This window comes from Mixophyes fleayi, chromosome 3, assembly GCF_038048845.1.
Source record: "Mixophyes fleayi isolate aMixFle1 chromosome 3, aMixFle1.hap1, whole genome shotgun sequence".
In the NCBI taxonomy this organism is placed as follows: domain Eukaryota; kingdom Metazoa; phylum Chordata; class Amphibia; order Anura; family Limnodynastidae; genus Mixophyes; species Mixophyes fleayi.
This window is the reverse complement of record NC_134404.1, coordinates 118,174,397-118,195,379: the sequence shown is the minus strand read 5'-3', so window position 1 is coordinate 118,195,379 and position 20,983 is coordinate 118,174,397. Positions and strand designations below refer to the sequence as shown.

Genomic DNA, 20,983 nt, shown 5'->3' with positions numbered 1-20,983 from the left:
GGTTGGCCACCACTGTAATATAGAGAGCATTCTAATTACATATATACAATATTTAGAGCATTCTAGTTACCTTTCTACAAAGCAGTGAGCATTCTAATCACATATATATAATCCAAAGAGCATTCTAGTGACTTGTATACATTACAGAGAGAATTCAAGTAACTTCTTAAAGACCACCCACCACCTTTTTACAACGGGTGGTCATGAGCCCTAAAGCGGTGCAGCCACACACCTTGTCATGTCAGATCTAGTTAGAGTAGACAAGCAGTTGCTGTAAAAATTAGAACATATTTGTATTGCCCCCAAGGTCTATTCTGACCTACTAAAGACTTTTCTAGTAAAAGAAAATAAAAGTAAAAAAAAATAATTGAGCAGAATCAGATAAAAAAAAAAGTAAAAAAAACAACAAAACAAAACCACACTCATTTTTAGCCCTCTAAAACTTTCCCTAAACTAGAAAGACATATTAGGTAACAAAATAAACAATTTATGAATGAAGTACTGACAGGCATGTATGTGTCTCTCTTGACCTCTACAGATAGTGAGAACTTGGGATTTTGTACCTAAGGGTACAGATATATATATATGTGATACAAAGAATAACGGTTGCCCCACCAGAATTCACTCAGGTGTTTGACACCCTAGGCAAAATGCTTAGGGTACAGCTGAGTACACAAAGTGTGGGGGTTTGATAATGTGCAATGGAGTACACAGTAGGTACTGCCTGAGCAGAGAGCATAGCATGAAATAAGGTACCAGGTGGTGTTGGCACTGTTTGAACAGCGTGTAGTGTGTACTAAGATACATGGATATGTTGGCACTGTTTGAAAAGCACATAGCATGCAATAAGGTAAACATAATTGTTGGCACTGGTTGAACAGCACATAATGAGCTACACAAATGTGTTGGTACAGTTTAAAGTGCACGTAGCTTGAAATAAGGTACACAGATGTGTTGGCACGGTTAAGGCAGTAAATAAATATATACAACAAAGTATATTGCTGTGACCCTGTAGAACTGAGATAGACAGCAAGTATAACAGAGTACACACACAGACAACAATAACAGAGTCTAAGACCTCCACTGGAATTCATCAGGGATCCCCACAAGAGGATATGGACTTCCCTCAGTGAGGACCCAGTGTAGTTGATTTCCTCTGTGAAAGCAGCAAAATACTTAACTGGTATGAGGACTCTGTCGATAACACTGCAGATGGAAATGCAGGTATGGTTGTGTTGCTGTCGGAGAGACTGGGCACATGAGTTGAAGAAACACAAATAGTTTCTGTACTTCCTAATATAGTCCTGGAGCTGTGGTAATCATTTTCACGATTACCACCATTGCGACACCGAGGAGACCTACAAGGAAAATCCGAATGTCTTGAAAACCGATTTGAATATAACCAGACTTATCTCCAAAGCGACGCTGTACATCTTTGATCGCAGCAGCATGGTCACCGCAAGTTATTCCGAATACAGAGATGTCCGGCACAACACTTTCATGTCATTGCGACCTGAATCAATCTTAATTTAAAGCGCCAATGTCGGGTTAAGTGTTTAAACACTTAACCTGCTGGGTCCCACCATTGCCGCTTTAAATTAAAATTGATTCAGGTCGTGATGACGTGAAAGTGTTGTGCCGGACATCTCTGTATTCGGAATAACTTGCGGTGACCATGCTGCTGCGATCGGAGATGTACAGCATCGCTTTGGAGGCAAGTCTGGTTATATTTAAATCGGTTTTCAAGACATTCGGATTTTCCTTGTAGGTCTCCTCGGTGTCGGAATTTTCCGCACCGTTAAAGTGTACCCCCACCCTTCCTGGAGTGGGAGTATTGAGGTTGAATATAAATGATCCTCAGACAATGAGGAGTGCACTGAGCAGGTTTTATAGTGGCTGGCTGATTGGAGATTCCCTGCATGTATATCATCAGTACTGGAGGTTAGTGGTAACAACTGAGAGATGTGTTATGTCAGCTCTAGCCTGAGGCTGAGCCCAGCTGGGCTCTGTTAAGGATTCTAATTGGGAAGGCCAGCAATCAGTGGACAGTGATGTCTAGGACTGCTGGTACTTACACATAGGCAGAGGGTACATGAACACTCCTTTACTGTACTTGCCCTATGTAGAAATTTGCCTTCTCCCCGTTTCTCCTCTCTAAGCGTACACAGTAGCAACTCTTAGATACTCCTAAGTCCAGGGGCGAACGGAGGATTGTCGGGGTGGGTGGGGTTTCCCCCCCGACCCAAAAAAAAAAAAACCTCCCGCGAAGCAGCTCTGTTTCTTCAGCGCTGTCCTATACAGCAGCCGCGGCGCTGTCTAAGAAGCGTCCGCCGGGTTGCTGTATACACTACAGCACCGCCGCAGACGCTTCTTTGACAGCGCCGCGGCTGCTGTATAGGACAGTGCAGCTATAGCGGCCACTTAGTTAGCGCAGGGGGGGTTTCTGGAGACTCAGAAACCCCCCCTGCGTGCGCCACTGGAGTCTGCATAGGGACTTAAGCTTATGTCTGTTTTGGGTGCATGTTCAGTAAAAAATTGCATCGGCCATTGTGTGCGTGTATTGTTGTCATGACTACAAATGTGTTGAACTGGGTTGTGGGATTGGGTAATAGGCTTTTAAAAAAAACTAGAAGCACTTTGTGTGCTGGGGTTTGTGAACACTCTTAAATTTGCCTCCTCTTATTCTAAAACAAGTTCCCACTAATCTAAAGAAGAGCAATATTCTCATTTAAAAAGTTAGCATATAAGCTGAATACCACTAAATCCGACGCATTACCTATTAATTTATCGCCAGCTAAAGTGTCGAGCCTTGAAGCCCGTTTTCCTTACTCTTGGAAGTCTGAAGTGCTCCAGTATTTAGGTATTCAGGTTACTCCCTCGATAAACAACATTATAGACCTTAACTTCGCGGCTTTGATTCCCCTAATTCTCACCTTGACCAAGTCATGGATGTGCAGCGAGGTCTCCTGGTTAGGGAGGCTGGCAGCTTTTAAGATGATGATCTTGCCAAAACTAATGTATCTGTTCCGTACGTTGCCCTTGTATTTCCCAAAACTCATAATGGACAAACTACACTCTATCATGTGCTCATATATTTGGAAGAATAAACCCCCCCCGAATGGCAAGTGCTCGTATGTCCTTAACCAGACAAATGGGTGGCCTAGCTCTTCCAGACCTGGCTAGATATCATATGGCTTGCCTCCTTGCACAACTTAGAGACTGGTCTCTTCCCCCCAATACAAAACCTTGGGTAGATTTGGAACGGGCTCGCAATCCTCTTTTCCCTTTGCAAGATCTACTCTGGTTGCCCAGACGGTGGCGCCCTCCTTGTGGGCCCATGTCCCGGCTAGTCAGGGACGCGTTGAGAGCCTGGGATAAGTTGGTTGAGACCCCCCCTACCATATCCCTCCCCGCTAATAACCTGTCACTGTGGACTTTGGCGAAATTGATCCCAGACTTGAATTTGTCCCTGTGGATAACGAATGGCATAGTAGACCTAAGGTCTTTATTTGATGACCAGGGGTTGATGTCTTTCGCACAAATTCAGCACCAATTCCATATACCTACGAGAGATTTTTACAAATATTTACAAATCAGGCATTGGATAGCTTCCCTCTCGAAATATAACATGACCCTGCAGGCCCGCCAGCCCCACTTGTCTCGAAACTTATGAAGGGAGATAATAGAGCGGGGATCACCTTCTGGTACAGATTCACTTCCCCAAAGCCAAGAGCCAAAATTTCTAGCCAACTCCAGTGGGAATCAGATCTCCAGACATCCTTCACAGAAGACCAGTGGCAGGCAGTTTATATAAATGCTTTTCGTATGTCCAAATGTTTAAACCACACTGAAATGTTTATCAAACTAGTTAATAGACTATACCTGACCCCCTCCAGAATCCATAAAATGTGGCCCTCCAAGTCTAAGTTGTGCTGGAGACAATGCTCGATGGTTGGGGATTTGCTTCATATTTTTTGGGCATGTCCGGTTTTACGTTCCTTTTGGGCTCAGGTATTTGATTTAGCTAAGAGGGTGACCGGATTAGATCTTTCTCAGGCCCCTGAAATTGCCCTGCTCCAAATATATCCACCTCATGTCCCAAGACAGGCCTGTTAAGTGTTTAACCATATACTTATTGCTGCCAGAGCTGCCATAGCCCAGGCATGGAGGGCGCCACTACCCCCCACCCTGTCAAAAGTAATAACCAAAGTCCATTATGCATTCGAGATGGAAACACTTGATGTCCCCTACTCTTTGAGACCATCCTCCCCACTGTGGAAATGGTTTGAATGGCATGTCTATGTGACTGATGAAGGTGGTGCTCCGCTTAATAACCCTTCTTCCCCTCCCCCTGCTAATGGAGGTCCTACGCCAATAGGTGTGCCTGGATGGAGTGTTTAAATTGGGCCTTCAAAGACTTAGACCAAGTCTGGTGGGTTAGGTGAAATAACCACAGCAGAATGTAAAATGTATACTGTACAATGTTTGTAACCTGCATACGCTGTATTGGTGTGTACATATCCCCCCCCTCCCCCTTTTCCCCTTCTTTCTTTTTGTATCCCCCGTTAACCTAACAAATCTCAATAAAAACGATTAATGTAATAAAAAAAAAAAAGTTAGCATATGTTGTAAGTTATCCCTTGTGTGTTTCAGAGGGGTGGGGAGCACAGAAAAATGATCTCTCTCCAGGGCCTTCTGTTTTAATGCAGACATGCATGTGCATAATTGATAAATGCCCAAGGGGAAGTCCATGGATTTAAACATTTGTCCCCAAAAATGGCCCTATTTTCAATACCAATCAAATACATGCTACAGCAATTCTCGCGATTCTTTGAACTTAATTGGTTCCAAGCTACTGAAAATAAATATTTAAAATTTAGCATACTATGATGAGGATTGTAGCGCACCAAGGTCCCATTAGACGTCACCATGCTTAATGTACTTAAATGTACCTCAGTAACAAAGGGTTCCTGTAAAAAATTCTAAAAAGTTGGGAAGGTTGTATATGTGATTAAAAAAAAACAAAATTATCTTCCATAATATGGAGTCTGCAGAAATTCCAATCCCAATACTGAAGAATGAGAAATAGAATGTTTATAACTGGCAACAATTTGCAATCATCTGTCAGGTTTAATGATCCAGGTGGTGCAGACTATGCCTGCCAGCAAGTTGCCTGCACATCTGCTTAGATCAAAAGCAGATGATAGGATGACACAAGAACCTGTTACCTGTTATCACATTAATTATATGCCAACAAGTTTCATTTAAGGTAATTCAGAAGTTGAATGCATCTAGGAAATAATTCAGGCTTAATTGTTACTATTTTCAATGTGCCAATTTACAATATAGATATGACAAGGTGCCCTTCTCATCCCTTACACAAACTACCATATATGACACATGCTATTACTGTACTTTACCCTGTACACCCTGAAAGACAAGTATTTTCAGTTTCGTCAACTAAAAAGATAGGGAAAATAATTTAACAAGTAGATCTGGCTGGAGATTTAAGCAAAAGCATAATTAACGCTTTATAACCACCCGCTTCATTAATTTAGAATTTTCTCTTTTACTCCTGCAATACATTAGTTGAAATGAAATTAAAAATTTGTTTTTCCCTATAATGAGCACCTGAACGGTGCTAATGGCATTCCTTTGAATGTGGAGTAGCACGGGCTGTTACAGAAAGGAATGGAGGGTGTTTTTTTGTACATTCTGTATTTATTTTTTTCCCAGTCTGATCGGCAAAAAGCAAGTGGTTTGAGCCAACACCTTCCAGTAGTATTTCCATCGATTTTTCCGACAGTTGGGTAAACCGCAGCATGATGCATTTTACACTTTGTATACTTTACATGATAAAATATGACAGTAATGTCTAATGTGGGGTTTTGTAAAACAGCAGTTTTTCATCGGTTTGGCCTTTAGTAAATCTGGTGGTTTGAACATCGTCAATAAAATCACTGAAAACCTGTGATTAAACCTGGTAGATTAAAAAAAAGACATGTATGGATACACCCGAAAAATGTTTTTTTTAAACTGAATTAATTATATTAGCCTGTCTCAGTATCACTTTTCAGTTTGTCTGATACACTCTAATCTCTGAAAATAACTAAGAAAAGGTTAGGCTTTTTGTTTCACTATGTACTTCAATGTATCATGACAATAACTTTTTTTTTTATTTGTCTAAAATTGCAGGATTCTTTTCTTAAGGCTGAATGAAACATTTTAGTTAAAATTTTACAATTTAAAATGAATTCCAAGCACAAAATAACAATAGATTTGCCCTCTACAATATAATATCTTTTTGACCCCACATCAGTTACTACGGGTTAAGACATTTTACTGGAAACAATTAAAACGAAAGTGAGAAAGATTATAAGCCAATTAGCTGCAGTCTCCGAGGTGCAATATTATTTTATTATGTCCACAAGAAGAATATGTAATAGATCTGCAGCTTCATGGACAGCACATGAACTGAAAGGTGCTTAGATTTCTCTGTTACAACATTACTCTCTAATCTGATTTGGGTAGTTTAAAGATCTGTTGCACAAAATGCCATCAATTCATTTACAGAAGACCTGACCTACTTTACAGATGGAAATGAGATTACTTTTGCAGCACACTTAATTGAAATAAAACTCTCAAGCTGTTATATGAGTAGATTTTTGTGAAGTTGAACTCACGCAACTATAAAAAAAAACCATCAAAATTGTTCTGTCTTTCACTTCTAAAGTAGTATGATGTTGGCAAGTAACAAGGTAATATTATTTTGTAGCAGAAAGTTACAGCACTGTGTAACCTTGCTGGGAACAAACTTTTTTTGTGTCTTAATTTCCCAACATTTTTTATGCTGTCAACAATTACCAATAACTCCAAATAAGTCACTTGTACAACTGAGCAGGTGCTTGTATATTTCATAAAACTGAGCCAATGTAGGCAATGTACACAGGGCATATGCAGGTTCTCCAGCGACCCCCCTGCCCTTCACAGAGCATGTACAGGGGATGCCATTCACTGTGCATGCGCTGATACTACACTTTTTCCGGAGCCCACTCTATTTAGGGTGGGGACTCGGAACAAGGGGGACCTCACCTATGGATGATAAGGGGGACGTCACCTGCAGGCCAGCTTGCAAGTTGGCTGAGTAAGTATGGCGCACTCCGGCCGCACTTAACGAGTTTATGGTGTTCTGCCAGCCATGAGTGGACATATATAAACAACATTCAAACTGAATGGTGTTTTCAGCCAAATTAAAAGACACAAAGGGGTATATTTACTAAAATGCGGGTTTAAAAAAGTGGAGATGTTGCCTATAGCAACCAATCAGATTCTAGCTGTCATTTTGTAGAATGTACTAAATAAATGATAACTAGAATCTGATTGGTTGCTATAGGCAACATCCCCACTTTTTCAAACCCGCAGCTTAAAAAATATAACGCAAAGGCTCATTTACAAAAGGGTAAATAAGGAAATACTCTTTTCTGATGTCACATGTCCACTGTTGTGCACAGGCTCTGTTTTATGGGGAAGCACATGGATTTATGTGATAAGATTGTGGCATCTATGTGGGTGCAAATGTTTGCACTGTCCAATAGGAGTTAGGCAGGTTGGGGGCTATAACTTGCTCTATACTAATAACTGAAATTATTGCTATATAGAGACTCTTTTTCGGTCTTTACTGCATAATTACTTCCAATTTGGACAGTTAAAAAGTAGTTATGCTGGTCTTTGTAATTATTATAGATGATTCAGATAATTGTTCTTAACATTGTAGTCCTTTGACATGTTAATTGATAGTGTTGTTTTTTTTTTACTTTTAAATGTTTTTATAAAACAAGCCAATTTCTGTTTCTCAATATAAATTCTGTCACTGAAGATATATTAATAGTATTTTCATGTATTACCAAAGAGTGTTGTTTTGCAATATAATGTAATATACTCTTGTAGATATTAAGTAGGTTGGACCTGTCAGTCTCCCTTAACTAACTGCATTTTGTTATATTTTAGATATTAATTAAAGGAGTATTTTTCTAAAAAAAAATCCTTTAGTATAGAATAAATCTTGACACTTTGTGGTCCACATCCTTCAGTTACGGTTTCCTGGTAAGAAGCGGTGGCAAAGGCGTAGTCCTGTAGAAAAATCAAATCTTCCAAAGGAGTGTTTTTATAGACCGTTGGCCCCTATACCTTTTATATATTCCTTTTCCCTCATGACATACTTCCGATCATATACATACAGCCAACAAATGCAAGTTAGTGATTAGTGCGACATATCTATTTGCCATTCATGAACAGTACATGAACATAACTTTAGTTAGTTCACTCATTGCTCAGCTTTCCAGGAGTTGAACAGTACCTATTTTCCAATTACAGCCCAACATTCCTGGATCTTGCCAAGCATCAACCTAGCACAAAACACCAGCAGCAGCACCAAGTAGTCATAGCTGCAAGATCAGGTAGTAAAGAGCAGCACAGGGTTGGAGAACAGTTTATTGATTGTAAAGGGTAAGGCATGCCCCCACAGCAGAATGGCTATGACTCCTCCATAGGTGTGCTGCCACTGGGAGGAGGCATCTACTTCAACCAAGTTTAGGGGGAGGGGTGCAAGTGGTCTCTCTTAACCAAATTACATTTTAGTTTTGGCTCTGGGAAACATCACTCAAGGAAATCAACACTCATAGCAAAACATATTTTCCAAAATATTTAAAGCTGTTACTGTGGCAAAAGGAGGCTCTAATAAATATTCACCTGTGGGATCTAAATACTTAAGCATAGTTTAGTTTTTGACCATATCTGCTAACAGGTATTTTTGTCTTGCTGTGTGTCTGCTTCTAACAATATGGATTAAAAACAGAACAAAATACATATCATTGATAATATAACAATATATGAAAACTTACAATGTGTTTGAATATTTTTGTAAAATACTGAAAGTATATGTTGCAAAGGGAGGGGAATACATATTTGGATAATAAGTCACAGGCACGTTTTAAAACATGTTCTACCTTAAATGACTTATGGTTAAAAATTATGGGGCTTCTATTTTTGAATGAGTAATATTGTGTGATATGTATTCCTGTATTCCTCCCAGGATGGTGAGCAAATCACAACTCGGTGCCACATTGATATACCAGGCCTTCCATTTGTCTACTATCACCACTCCCACACCTGTGTTACATATACAATAACGCTCCCACAATTTTACACTCTTTATCTTTGGAGTGCTCCTGTTTGAACCCATTTCAGACAAAACATGATGACATCTGCTATAAATAGTATGCCACTGAAGAAACTTTGATATTCCAGTAAATGCTGCAAATTGAACATACTAATATTGAATCGCTGTGTATGATAATAAAATGTGCCGATAAGTCTGGAATATGTAGCAGATAACAATGACTACCTGTGTGTGTGCAACTCATAATATATATTTTTCTGAATCAGGAAGTAAGAAAGTATGAGATTCAATTCATAATTAATTTAGTCCACTGGAAGCAATGCAGAGCAACGTTCCTTGCAAGCCTATCACTTCAGCTGCTTTTACAAGATTAATGCAAGCAGGGTGGCCTTCAGAAGTGGACAAGTTACATGCTCATGAATGTGATACAAACCTAGCATGTTGGTTGCATTGCATACTCTACTCACTGAGAGGATGGACATTGATTTCATTCAGGAGATGCACTTCAAAAAGGCTGTATATCTTGGCCTGAAAAATTATCACTCTCTATTAGCTTTCTTTAACAATTACTCCAAAAATAAATCTAGAACTGTAGGAATCCTCCTGTCAAAACGTCTGAGAGTAACAGATTTACAGGTCACCCATGATTCTGGTCAAAGTTACAATCTTAAACCAGAGATTTTCCCTGGGGAAACTGTATGCCCTAAACATGGGACAGATGCCTTTTATTATTAAAACCCTTGAAGAAACAGAGCATGTTAGAAGGAACTTGAACCACGGTTGGACAAGTGCTCCCAGGGTTTCAGTAAATGGTGCCCTTAGTATAAGGAGAACATTTCATGGCCACAAGCTGGGAGATGCCTGGAGGATTCTCTACAGTACACATCCGATCGTGGGCCCATTAATCTATCAATAGCCTTGGCAGATCTGGACTTGAAAGTGAAAGGAACAAATGTTACAAGATTTTACATGTAAGGCAAAGTTGAATGCGGCTCTGGGAATATTCACAGCCGTCAATGATACTGGGCAGACTTCAAAAGTGACCCTATGGGAAGACTATAAATGTGTCATATGAGGGAAATGTAACCAACGAGAGACCTTTCTTAAAAGGCAGAAGGAGGGGTGTAAATGGTCCTTACTGCGCAAAATTCAGGACCTGGAAATCCTAAATTAGTTTTTAGGCGCTGTACGAACACATTTTATCAATGGGGTGATAAACCTGGGAGGCTTTTGTCAAGGGCACTCAGAGCACAGACGTCTTTGAGGTCCACATACACTCTGTGAAGGATGAGAAAGGCAAAGTTAGACACATGGATCTCCATATTGCCATGACTTTCCATGCATACAAGCTAAATTATTGTTGGAGTCCCTCTTTACACCAACAGTACTTGAAGTTGTCAACCCCCCTCCTTCCCTCAGGTCCAGATGGCTTGTCTATCATATACCATAACAACTTTAAGAATAAACTAATTCCCCTCCTACTGCAAGCCTTTCATGAAGTATCACAAGACAACTTTTTTGGAACAGGCTCTAGAAGTGCACAGAACTGTAATCCCGAAAGAGCTTACCCTCTTTTCGGATTACAGTTCAGTGCACTTCTAGAGCCATCCATGAGCTCCTTGCTAAACCTGGCTGTAAATTTATTTACCAATCTCATAGTGGACGAGCTTAAGCTTCTCCTCCCAGGTTTGATCCACAAGGACCAGGTGGATTTTGTACCTGGTAGAGAGACGAGAGATAATACCAAAAAGAATCATTGATTTGATCAATCTATTCCAAACATCCTACTGCGCTCCAATCTACAAATGCTGAAAAAAACATTTTGATAGGATTGATTAGCACTTCATGACTATGGCTCTGGGGCACCTAAGCCTGTGTCCCATCTGTCTACACAGGATCCTGCCACTATATAGAGTCCACACAGCAGAACTCAAGAGTTAATAGGACTCTCTCCTAGGCAGTGAAGATTACTACTGCCACCCACCAAGGTTGCCGCTTATTACCCCTGATCTTCAATTTAAGCATGTGGTTGGCCAGAGAGGTACACTAGAGCAGAATATAACTGGCACCAAAGTGGGTAACAATGAATACTACCTGGCGTTATTCACCAATGATCTATTGGCTACATTTAGTAATCTAATTAAGACACTTCCAAACCTAATGCATGAACTTGATGAGTTTGGTAGTTTATCTAACTTTAATTTAAGCTATATACAATTGGTGGTTCATAATATTTCTGTACTAGAGGGTCTCAAATCACAATTTTCATTAAAATGGAAATCTTCGCACATTTGGTATCTGGGGATCGCTCTGGCCAGGTCCAACTCACAACTATTTAAATTAAACTCTGCTCTACTAATACCTAAGATCCGCAGATACCTAGGGGTTTGGTCCTCACAGTTCTACTGGTTGGGTAGGATGAACATGTATAAAGTTAGTGTTCTCCCAAAGATTCTCTATTTTATCCAGACCATCCTTGTGACTATCCCCCTGACTTCTGTAGTGATCTCCAGAAAATTGTGCATGCCTTTGGAAGAGTGGAAGGCCAATGTTCAAACATGAAAATCTCTATAGGTGTAAACAGTAAAGGAGATATGCAGCTACCAAAGTTTACTAGCTACCTCCATGTTATCTTGCTAGACAGAAATCTTGATTGGACCAGGAGCGAACGATCGAAATGGACTCAGGTGGAAAACACCTTTTCACATTGTACCCTGGGTCCAAAAGATATCTAGGACCTCCCATCGCATAATAGATCCAACTATTGACCTTTGGAGGAGACTTAGACTTTCAAAGGAGGTGTCACCCAATTTGGATTTTCCACCATGTCAGCAGAGAATGATTCAGACCGTGGGTCCAAACAAGAGTGTTGCGAGTTGTCCAACTGACGATCAGATGAAAATTGAGTTCCTTCCAAGAAGTGCAGGACAAATCCCTCCTTCTAGACCGCAAGATGCGGAGATTCCCCCAGCTCTGACACTTCGCAATCTCCTTTGGAGGCTCGGAAGTTATTGAAAGAGAACTATCACAGTTTGAAACTGTGTGTACACAACATCAGTTCCAACACATACAATATCTGTTTTTTATAAAATCCTTCCATTTGACTCCAAACCTCGATTTGTAGAAGAGTGGGACAGAAACCAGAGTTCTATAGTAGGTCAAATCACATGAACCAAAGTGTACTAAGTGATCCATGGATGCCCCTTGAGCACATCTGCGGTAGAGGCCCATTCCAAACTCCTAACCATATAGTACAGGTGTCTTGAGTCCATCCATAGATTGCTGAGACAGCATTCCCCTCTTGCTGGCGTTGCAATATTTCCAGGGGTTCCCTTTTCCATATATGGTGGAATTGTGAGATTATCACCCCTTTCAGGTCCAAGGTAATCAAAATGTCCAGTGCAATATTAGGTAAACCAGCTTCAACTGCGCCTAGTTTTTGGCTACTACCCTTCCTGAACATTCTCATTTCTAAATATAAGCCTTCTATAGCACTTAAACAACACTGCAAGGCATGCCCTAAATCCAGTCCATTGGCGCTCTCGTTCCCCACCCACAGTCAGAGATTGGTTCTATCAGATTTTTAGGACAATGGATGATTTAACCCTCTTGACAACGGTCAAATATTCTGACTTTGTTGCTACTTGGTTTAGGTGGATGGATTTCAAGGAACATCAGGCTTACACAGCAACCCTCACAAAGTTGATTCTCTCTCTTCAGGTCTCCTAAGAACATATAAACCTTTTCCTCCCCCTTCAAGTTTTTGATAACCCTTTCAGGTTACTGTTGTATGCCTCCTTAGTTGTCTACCTGGCAGCTTTACACAAAAACACAGGCCTGCTCTCCTACAGTACTTAATCCCTTTCCCTCCCCTTTTTGCACCCCCATTAGTAAAGCCATTACTTGCATGAAGTTAGATGAGTACCTGCTGTATGGTAGAACTTTTGGTTACAATTGGAGAGGTATGTCTCCCATGTGTGCAACACACTTGTGCAGTTAGCACATCTCCAGGCACTTCACTGTTCATAAGAGTCAGGGAAGCAGATTAACAATATTCAGATTGTCCGTGGTTAGTTTTAAGTGTACTTGCTGAGGTGTAACCTGTTGGCGAAACACTGAAACTTAATGCCTGGTGAGAGTCCTCAGGTAACACTTTTGTTCAGGAACTCACCTGTATACACTTGCTCAAAACAAAGGGATATACATACTGGCCATTATGCTTTTTTTAAATGTTATCTTTATTTGCATTCATTTAATAGATGTTACATAGTGAATTATACAGAGCAAAAATAATCTTTATATCAAAACATAGTAGATTGTTATTCTCACATATATTGTATGGCTGAATATGCACATAAAATGAAGCAATAATATGAATTACAACAGGTGATTATGTTAAAAACAACATAATTATTTACAGTAATAAAATCGAAAATTGGTAAGATGGGCTGTGGCAAAAAACTATACACACCTGCTCAGAGGCACACTTGACTACTGGCAATGGGCTAAAAACACATATGCTTACTGGCAGAGGCAAAAGCATAACTACCATAGTAGCAGCTGGTGTGGTGTGCTTTTCTCACCTTTGACATTTGCATGCTCATTTATAAAGTCTTGGTATGGGGCCTACAATATCTATTTTTGTCCCTGGGCAAAGGACTATACACTCTTAGCCACAGGAACTGGACTATACACTCTTGTCCACAGTTACCGAGCTGTACTCCTTTGTCTATCAGAACAAGCCTAAATATATGGAGGGGCATTCCTGCCATTAAGGTACCATGCTTTAAGCTGTTTCTTTGCGTAGAACGTGAAAGGTAGGAAATTAGTGCTTTCTTTAGAGATTACTGGGGTCTCTCTCTAAGGTGTCTTCCAGGGCTAGGAAGCAGACTGTATCATATTGACAACCTAACATTCAACACTTGGTGGAGTGTCTTCAAGCTGTCACCAAGAATTTCAATAAAAGTCTGCCCTCTGCACTTGGTTGAGTTGATGTGGGCTGACAGTAAAGACCTTAACTATCAGTTAAGAGTACACCTCCCAAGTGTCACTGTCAGATAGATCAATAGTGCTCAGGCATTCAGTTGAGTGCAGACAGTCTGTGTGGTATCAGTCTGCCACCTGAATGAATGAGAACTAGAATAAGAAATTGTAAGTGGTAGGCTGTCAGCCAAGTTCTGGAACTCAGAGTGCCGACTGCAGTGGTGGGCATCAGACAACAACTTGTTTGCAATCTCTACACATGCTCACAGACACAGGGCTACTCACACTAACACTAAGGAATTACACTATACACATTCACCCACTAGCAATTAGCATTACACACTTGCCTTCAGCAGTGGGATATTTATGTGTGTGTACACATTTTGCTGAAAGTGGGTGTGGTCATATGATTGGGGATGTGGCTATGCATCATTGGGGCTAGCAGGTGAAAAGCGCTAGGCCACGGTCCTACAGAAAAAAAACTGCATTGTTGTGCACTTCTGATTTCAGGACAGCTAGCACCATAGTGTAGTATATAAAGAATGCTAAAGAGTACATAAGGAGTTCACAGTCTTGGCCTGCACCTTACATTGGGCAGAACTGTCACCAAAAATTGGGATTGTCCCATTAGAATCACAACATTTCACAGACTCTCCTGCTCTCTCCTATCCGTTCTTGTCATTTTCACCACCTGTGGCTGCTGGTTTTTTAGTTGCGGGTTGTCTGGATCCTGGAATGTTGGGGGCCCTATTTGTAAAAAAAAAAAAAGGGTACATTTAGAAAATTTCAACCAGCCCCGGCGTTAAATCAATAGCACCCACGAGTAATAATTAGACCCCTCTCCAGCCCCAACATTAAAATAATAGTATTCCCATTTCATAAATAAACCTATTTCCCTCCCTGCATACAGCCCCAGCAATAAATTAATGGTATTTACATTTCATAAATATACCTATTTCCCGCAACCATCACTGCCATTAAATAATTCATAGTCACATTTAATAAAGAGACCTCATTCTCCCCAAGCTCACCCCCACATTCAATAGCTCCTAAACCACCCATCTTAAATTAAGTCCACAATATTAAATTGCCACACCATCATCCCACAAACAAAATAGCACCCATTAATTAGCCACCACCTACCTCACACACACTACATTGCCACAAGCCACCTATGCCATCATACACACATTACCACAAGCCCCCTGTGCCATCACACACACACTACCACAAGCCCCGTGCTATCACACACACACTACCACAAGTCCCCTGTGTCATCACACACACACTACTACAAGCCCCCTGTGCCATCACACACTCATTACTGTGCCCCTTCATCATCACCACGCTGTGCTTCCTTATGATCACACTGTGCCCCTTCATCACAACCACGTTGTGCCCCTTTATGATCACACTGCGCCTTCCATGTTCTTTTTCCCCCTTCACCTGGCACCTCCTTCATCACTCTGTGCCATGCTGCCCCCCTTCATCTCTCTGTGCCATGCTGCTCCCCCCTTCTACTTCATCACTGTGCCATGCTGCCCTCCTCCCTCTCCTTAATCACTGTGCCAGGTATGTCGGGCGTGATGTGATGACGTCACACCCGACAGTTAGTGCAAACAGAGTAGAGGGGAAGGAGGCCGACGCCAAGATCATGTGAGTATCTGTTTTATTTTTTAAATAGCCTGGTCCCTCCACCAACGAAGGGAGCTGAGCCACCCCACCCGCAAAAAGTATAAAAAAAAAAAAAAAGAAGAAATATAAAACATTAGATTAAAAAAATAAACAAATAATAATAAAAAATGTCGGCATGGACGGGCAAGTAGTACTCAAAGTACGAAGTGGAAGCGTGTAGGAATAACAGCAACTAAGCCACATAACGAAAGGCCACGTAAAACCACAGAGCGGGGTCAACGACTGCTAAGGCGCATGGTGCGTAAAAGTGGCAAACGCTGTGTGTGAGTGTGTGTCTATAGTAGGGAATTTAGACTGTAAGCTCCAATGGGGCAGGGACTGATGTGAATGAGTTCTTTGTACAGCGCTGCGGAATTAGTGGCGCTATATAAATAAATGATGATGATGATGAAACGCTCTGTTGATTCCATAGCTGAAGAGTTCCAAACTTCCACTGGCATTAATGTAAGCAGGAGTTTAATGGAATGGTTTTCCATGGCCTAGTAGCTGCATGCAAGCCTCACATGACCAAGATCAATGCCAAGCGTCGGATGGAGTAGTGTAAAGCACAGCGGCACTGGACTGTGGAGCAGTGGAAACGTGTTCTGTGGAGTGACGAATCACGCTTCTCTGTTTGGCAGTCAGATGGGCGAGTCTGGGTTTGGCGGATGACGGGAGAATATTACCTGCCTGACTGCATTATGCCAACTGTAAAGTTTGGTGAAGGAGGGATACAGGCATGGCGCTGTTTTTCAGGGTTTGGGCTAGGCTTCTTATCTCCAGTGAAGGGCAATCTTAATGCTTCAGCATACCAAGTCATTTTGGACAATGCTATGCTTCCAACTTTGTGGCAACAGTTTGGGGAAGGCCCTTTTCTATTCCAACATGACTGTGCCCTAGTGCACAAAGCAATGACTACAAAGACATGGTTTGATGAGTTCGGTGTGGAAGAACTTTACTGACCCGCACAGTGCCCTGACCTCAACCCCATCGAACACCTTTGGTATGAACTGGAACGGAGATTGCGAGCTAGGCCTTTTTGGGCGCAGAGTGTGTGGAGACGCAGAGGGGGCGCAGAGTGTGTGGAGATGCAGAGGGGGCACAGAGTGTGTGGAGATGCAGAGGGGGCACAGAGTGTGTGGAGATGCAGAGGGGGCACAGAGTGTGGGGAGATGCAGTGGGGGTGCAGAGTGTGTGGAGATGCAGAGGGGGCACAGAGTGTGTGGAGATGCAGAGGGGGCACAGAGTGTGTGGAGATGCAGAGGGGCCACAGAGCGTTCGGAGATGCAGAGGGGGCATAGTGTGAGTTATTTGTAAATTAATCTTAAACAGAAATATAGTTGAAAAAAATATATAAAAATATTATTTTCCCTTGAATTTATGTGCATTATTTTTGTCATACTTACCTACTCTCGGAAACTTGTTTCCGGGAGAGGGGCGTGACTAGGGGGCGGGGCACAGCCAAACGTGGCATTTTGGCCCTGCCCCCGTGACGGAAATGCCATTTTTGGCGAGGCGGGGCCAAAATGGCGCGTTTCACCAAAAATCACGTCATTATAATCGCGCCATTTTAACAAGGGAATTCCGGGACGCGGGAGAAATGCCAATTCTCGCGGGAGACTGAATCGAATTTTGTGAGTCTCCTGGACTTTCCAGGGGAGTCGGCAAGTATGTTTTTTGCATACAACTAAATAAGTATTTCTGTCCTGACCTAATACTTATTACATTTTTTTTGACCCAACTGCTTATAAAACGGGACTGCTCTGTAATTATTTTGGAGGGGTGTCTTGAAAAAATTATGGAGACTAAGGGGGCCGCAAACTGCAAAAGTTTGGGAATTACTGCTTTACACTAACCAAATACACCACCGATGATGTGCTCAAAAACAGGAAATGTTATTTCCTCATATTGTAATATAAATATTAAATGTACTTTACCCATAATTATGTGCATAACATTCTTGAAAACAAGCGGTGACTCTCGATATATTTCTTCCTAATAAGTCAATTAAACAGTACAATCCCCATTTATTCAGAACATTGGGCGTTATTCTCACTACATATTAATATGCTAGGCTTTATACTGTAATAATTGGTGACAACTATCAAGCATACTGTTTTTTGTAAATAAGATTGCCGCTTTAAAAAGGTGTGAAGCGTGACCCCACCCGCTCACCTTTACCGCTTTAAGAAACTACGCTCGAAAGCTTTTCTCGCCTTGCCAAGGTAGAAGCTGGCGCTGCCGCCCGGGAGAGCTCACTCCTGATTGGTAGAGATGGCGCTGGGTCTGAAGGGGAGGTCACGTGGTTTACTCTAGTCAGCTCCGGAGCGCCATTTTGGAGTAAAGTTTTGGTATCCGAGCGGTGGGAGAGAGAAGAGAAGGAGGAGGGAGGTGGAAGAGGAGAAGGAGGCGGTGGGGGCGGGGGAGTCGACTGAGAGATAAACGAGAAGAAGAAGCAGAAGAAGTGGAGGGAAAAGGCAGCTCATAGGGAAAAGAAAAAGCGGCGGCGAATAACTTTTTTTTTTTTTGTTGTTGTTTTGTCCATTAACTGCTTCGTGATTATCTCCCCAGCTGAGGCGGAGACGGGAACTTCTTTCACCGCCCCTTATCAACAACTTTGTGTCCCACCACAGGCTCCCCCAACCCGCCCTGGTTACAAACAGCCGGAGATCTCCTCACATTACTTGCACTGGAAATCCAGGAGTTGGGATCCTCCCTTTCATAGTGCGTGGAACAGTCCCGGGGGAGGCATCCCGCATAGCACAGGACTATCTCACTGCTTCCCTGTGGGGGGTGGAGGGAAGCTCTCTTGTGTCCTCCTGGTCAGGGAGGTGGGACACCGTGGAAGCCAGGCTTTATTTCGTGGAATCTCCAGCTGAGGGGGGACAGGGGTAGTCGAGGTCATCCTCCTGGCAGCCTGTTGGTGTGTGTCAGGGGGAGGCACTATGCCTGTCAGGAAGCAAGGTGTGTGTCTTGTTTTGTATCACTTTTATGTGTGTGTATTGTTGTGCAAGTATTTTGCCTGTTCAGTGAGTGGTCCCCACAGTAGGAATAGCTTTGTCGGAATAGACGCCTGCTATACGTGTGGATTTCCCATGGTCTCTTGATTAGCACTAAATTCCTGTTCCATATACAGCACTGGAATACGGCAGCATCCTAAGCTGCCTGCTAGTAGGAACTTTATGTAGGGTGGCTACGATCTGGCAAAGTGTTGATAAGGGCTGGTTACACAAGTAACATTGGGTATTCCTGTCCAACTGCTGCTGCTCTAAGTAAACATCAGCAACGTTTAATAACACCTCTAGAACATTTGCTTTTAACTGGATTTGGCATTTAGAGCCATATGTTGCTTTTTGAGTTTCAATTGCTTTCACGTTAGATATACTGTGTTTTAACTTGTGACTAGTTTAGACACGCGCTGTCCACGTAGCTTATTTGGTCAAGTGATATCTTTCCAACATACTGCTCAATGCTTTGACGATCTGATTCATACTGATACAGACTGGACCGGAGACGGTGTCTAGGTCTAGGAGGTGTCTATGGAAGAGGCTACTTTGTTAAACTGTTCTGATTGGTTCAATACTTAAGCTATTTCTGTGAGACTCATCATTTTTTAATTTGCCTACACGAGCATATTTTGTACAGTTCTTTATCCCCCCATGGCAGAACATGTAAATGTGTAGATATATAGATATATTGTTTATTTATTCAGTTAGTTGCACTAACTACACCCCCATTTTCCAGAATGATTCAAATAGGAACAAACTATCCAACAGTAAAAAAAAAAAAAAAAATTAATGTGTAGTTTCTTTTTGTAAGATTTCATTTATGGAGAGTATTTGCTTACATTTATTCTGAAATTGGCTTTGTGTAATTTTATTTTTTAACCTTTTTATTTTCAACTAACATAGTATATAACCGTTTATATAAACAAAGAGGCATGGTTACACAGTACAAGTTTTGAGAACATTATAATATAAATAACAAATGTGTGTGACAAATTTGATGCATGTAAAGATATTAAATTTAAAGATGGGAGAGTGCAAAAGCAAGGTTACCATACAGGAAGGCAAATAGATTGTATTAAAAATGACTTCAGATCTATATAATTGTAGGCATGAGACAATGAATATATGATATAATAGAGGTAAATAGTGAGTGGAGGGGGAGGGGTGTACTCTGACTTTCTAAAAATCCAGGGAGTCTATTCTCAGTAAATAATTCCTGGCTGTCATGTGCAATTATTTTTAACTTTATGCTGCACCTGTGTAGTTCATTTTTAGCAAGTATTTTCATTTACCACACACAACTTTTTATATATTTAGTTTGTGTGTGTATGTATGTATGTGTGTGTGTGTGTGTGTGTGTATATATATATATATATATATATATATATATATATATATATATATATATATATATATATATTAATGCAGCTGTAGCAAATGGCAAACATTCAGTAATAATTTGCACAATAGTATTTTTTTTATATAGCCAAGTGTGTAATTTCAAGCTACATACAGGCAAACCTGTAGATTTTTTGAGTTCCCATTTTGCATATTTTTATTAGGTAATTCTTAAAAGTAAAGTTGTATAGTGGAGACAGAAGTCAAACACAATCCTAAAGTATAAATCAATTTGGTGAGATTGGATAAGTTAAGTTTTCTCAAGGAAAAGAAACATCCTGTCCGCAGCTTCCATTCCTGATAATGTTAGGTGTAATGCTGTCTATAAAATAAAAGCCACACACTCACAAAAAATATATATATATATATATACAAATACATACTGTATGTTCACTAAGTTGCTTATATCAATTCTGATCTTGGCCTTTGCTGACACGGAGCTGCCTTGATAATTGCATGTAAGTGCTATACCATACATTTCTGCTGGCATGACTCAAGTAAAGTCACTTACTGACAATACAGTATAGACTTACACAGAAATACTGTCTGGTAATGTGCAGTGAGCAACTTATGAATGAATTTTTTTTTAGTAAACTGAGCTTTTCAGACCTTTAAAGGGAAGTTTAAAGAATACAAACCACCCCCTGTAGGATGCTGCATTTATATTCCTTGTCATTATCCTATATCTTTTCTGGAGTTTGGGTGAAGAGCCTTTGTATTCTGATTAATCAGTGTAGGTTTG

The 20,983-nt window shown here is 41.1% G+C and overlaps 1 protein-coding gene and 1 long non-coding RNA gene across 2 annotated transcripts in view; one reads left to right on the top strand and one right to left on the bottom strand.

Moving 5' to 3' along the window:
* On the bottom strand, positions 1-18,258 carry LOC142143950 (uncharacterized). Its single transcript, XR_012689615.1, has 3 exons — positions 18,011-18,258; positions 13,104-13,279; positions 1-12 (listed from the first exon to the last, which is right to left on the bottom strand). It is a non-coding gene; the product is annotated as an uncharacterized LOC142143950 (long non-coding RNA).
* Positions 18,259-18,293: 35 nt separating this feature from the next.
* The window catches only part of DLG1 (discs large MAGUK scaffold protein 1), a 150,511-nt gene continuing 147,821 nt past the window's right edge, over positions 18,294-20,983 (top strand). Inside the window, 1 exon segment of the mRNA XM_075202242.1 lies at positions 18,294-18,799. Coding sequence (XP_075058343.1) covers positions 18,781-18,799 — 19 coding nt within the window. The 5' untranslated portion in view covers positions 18,294-18,780.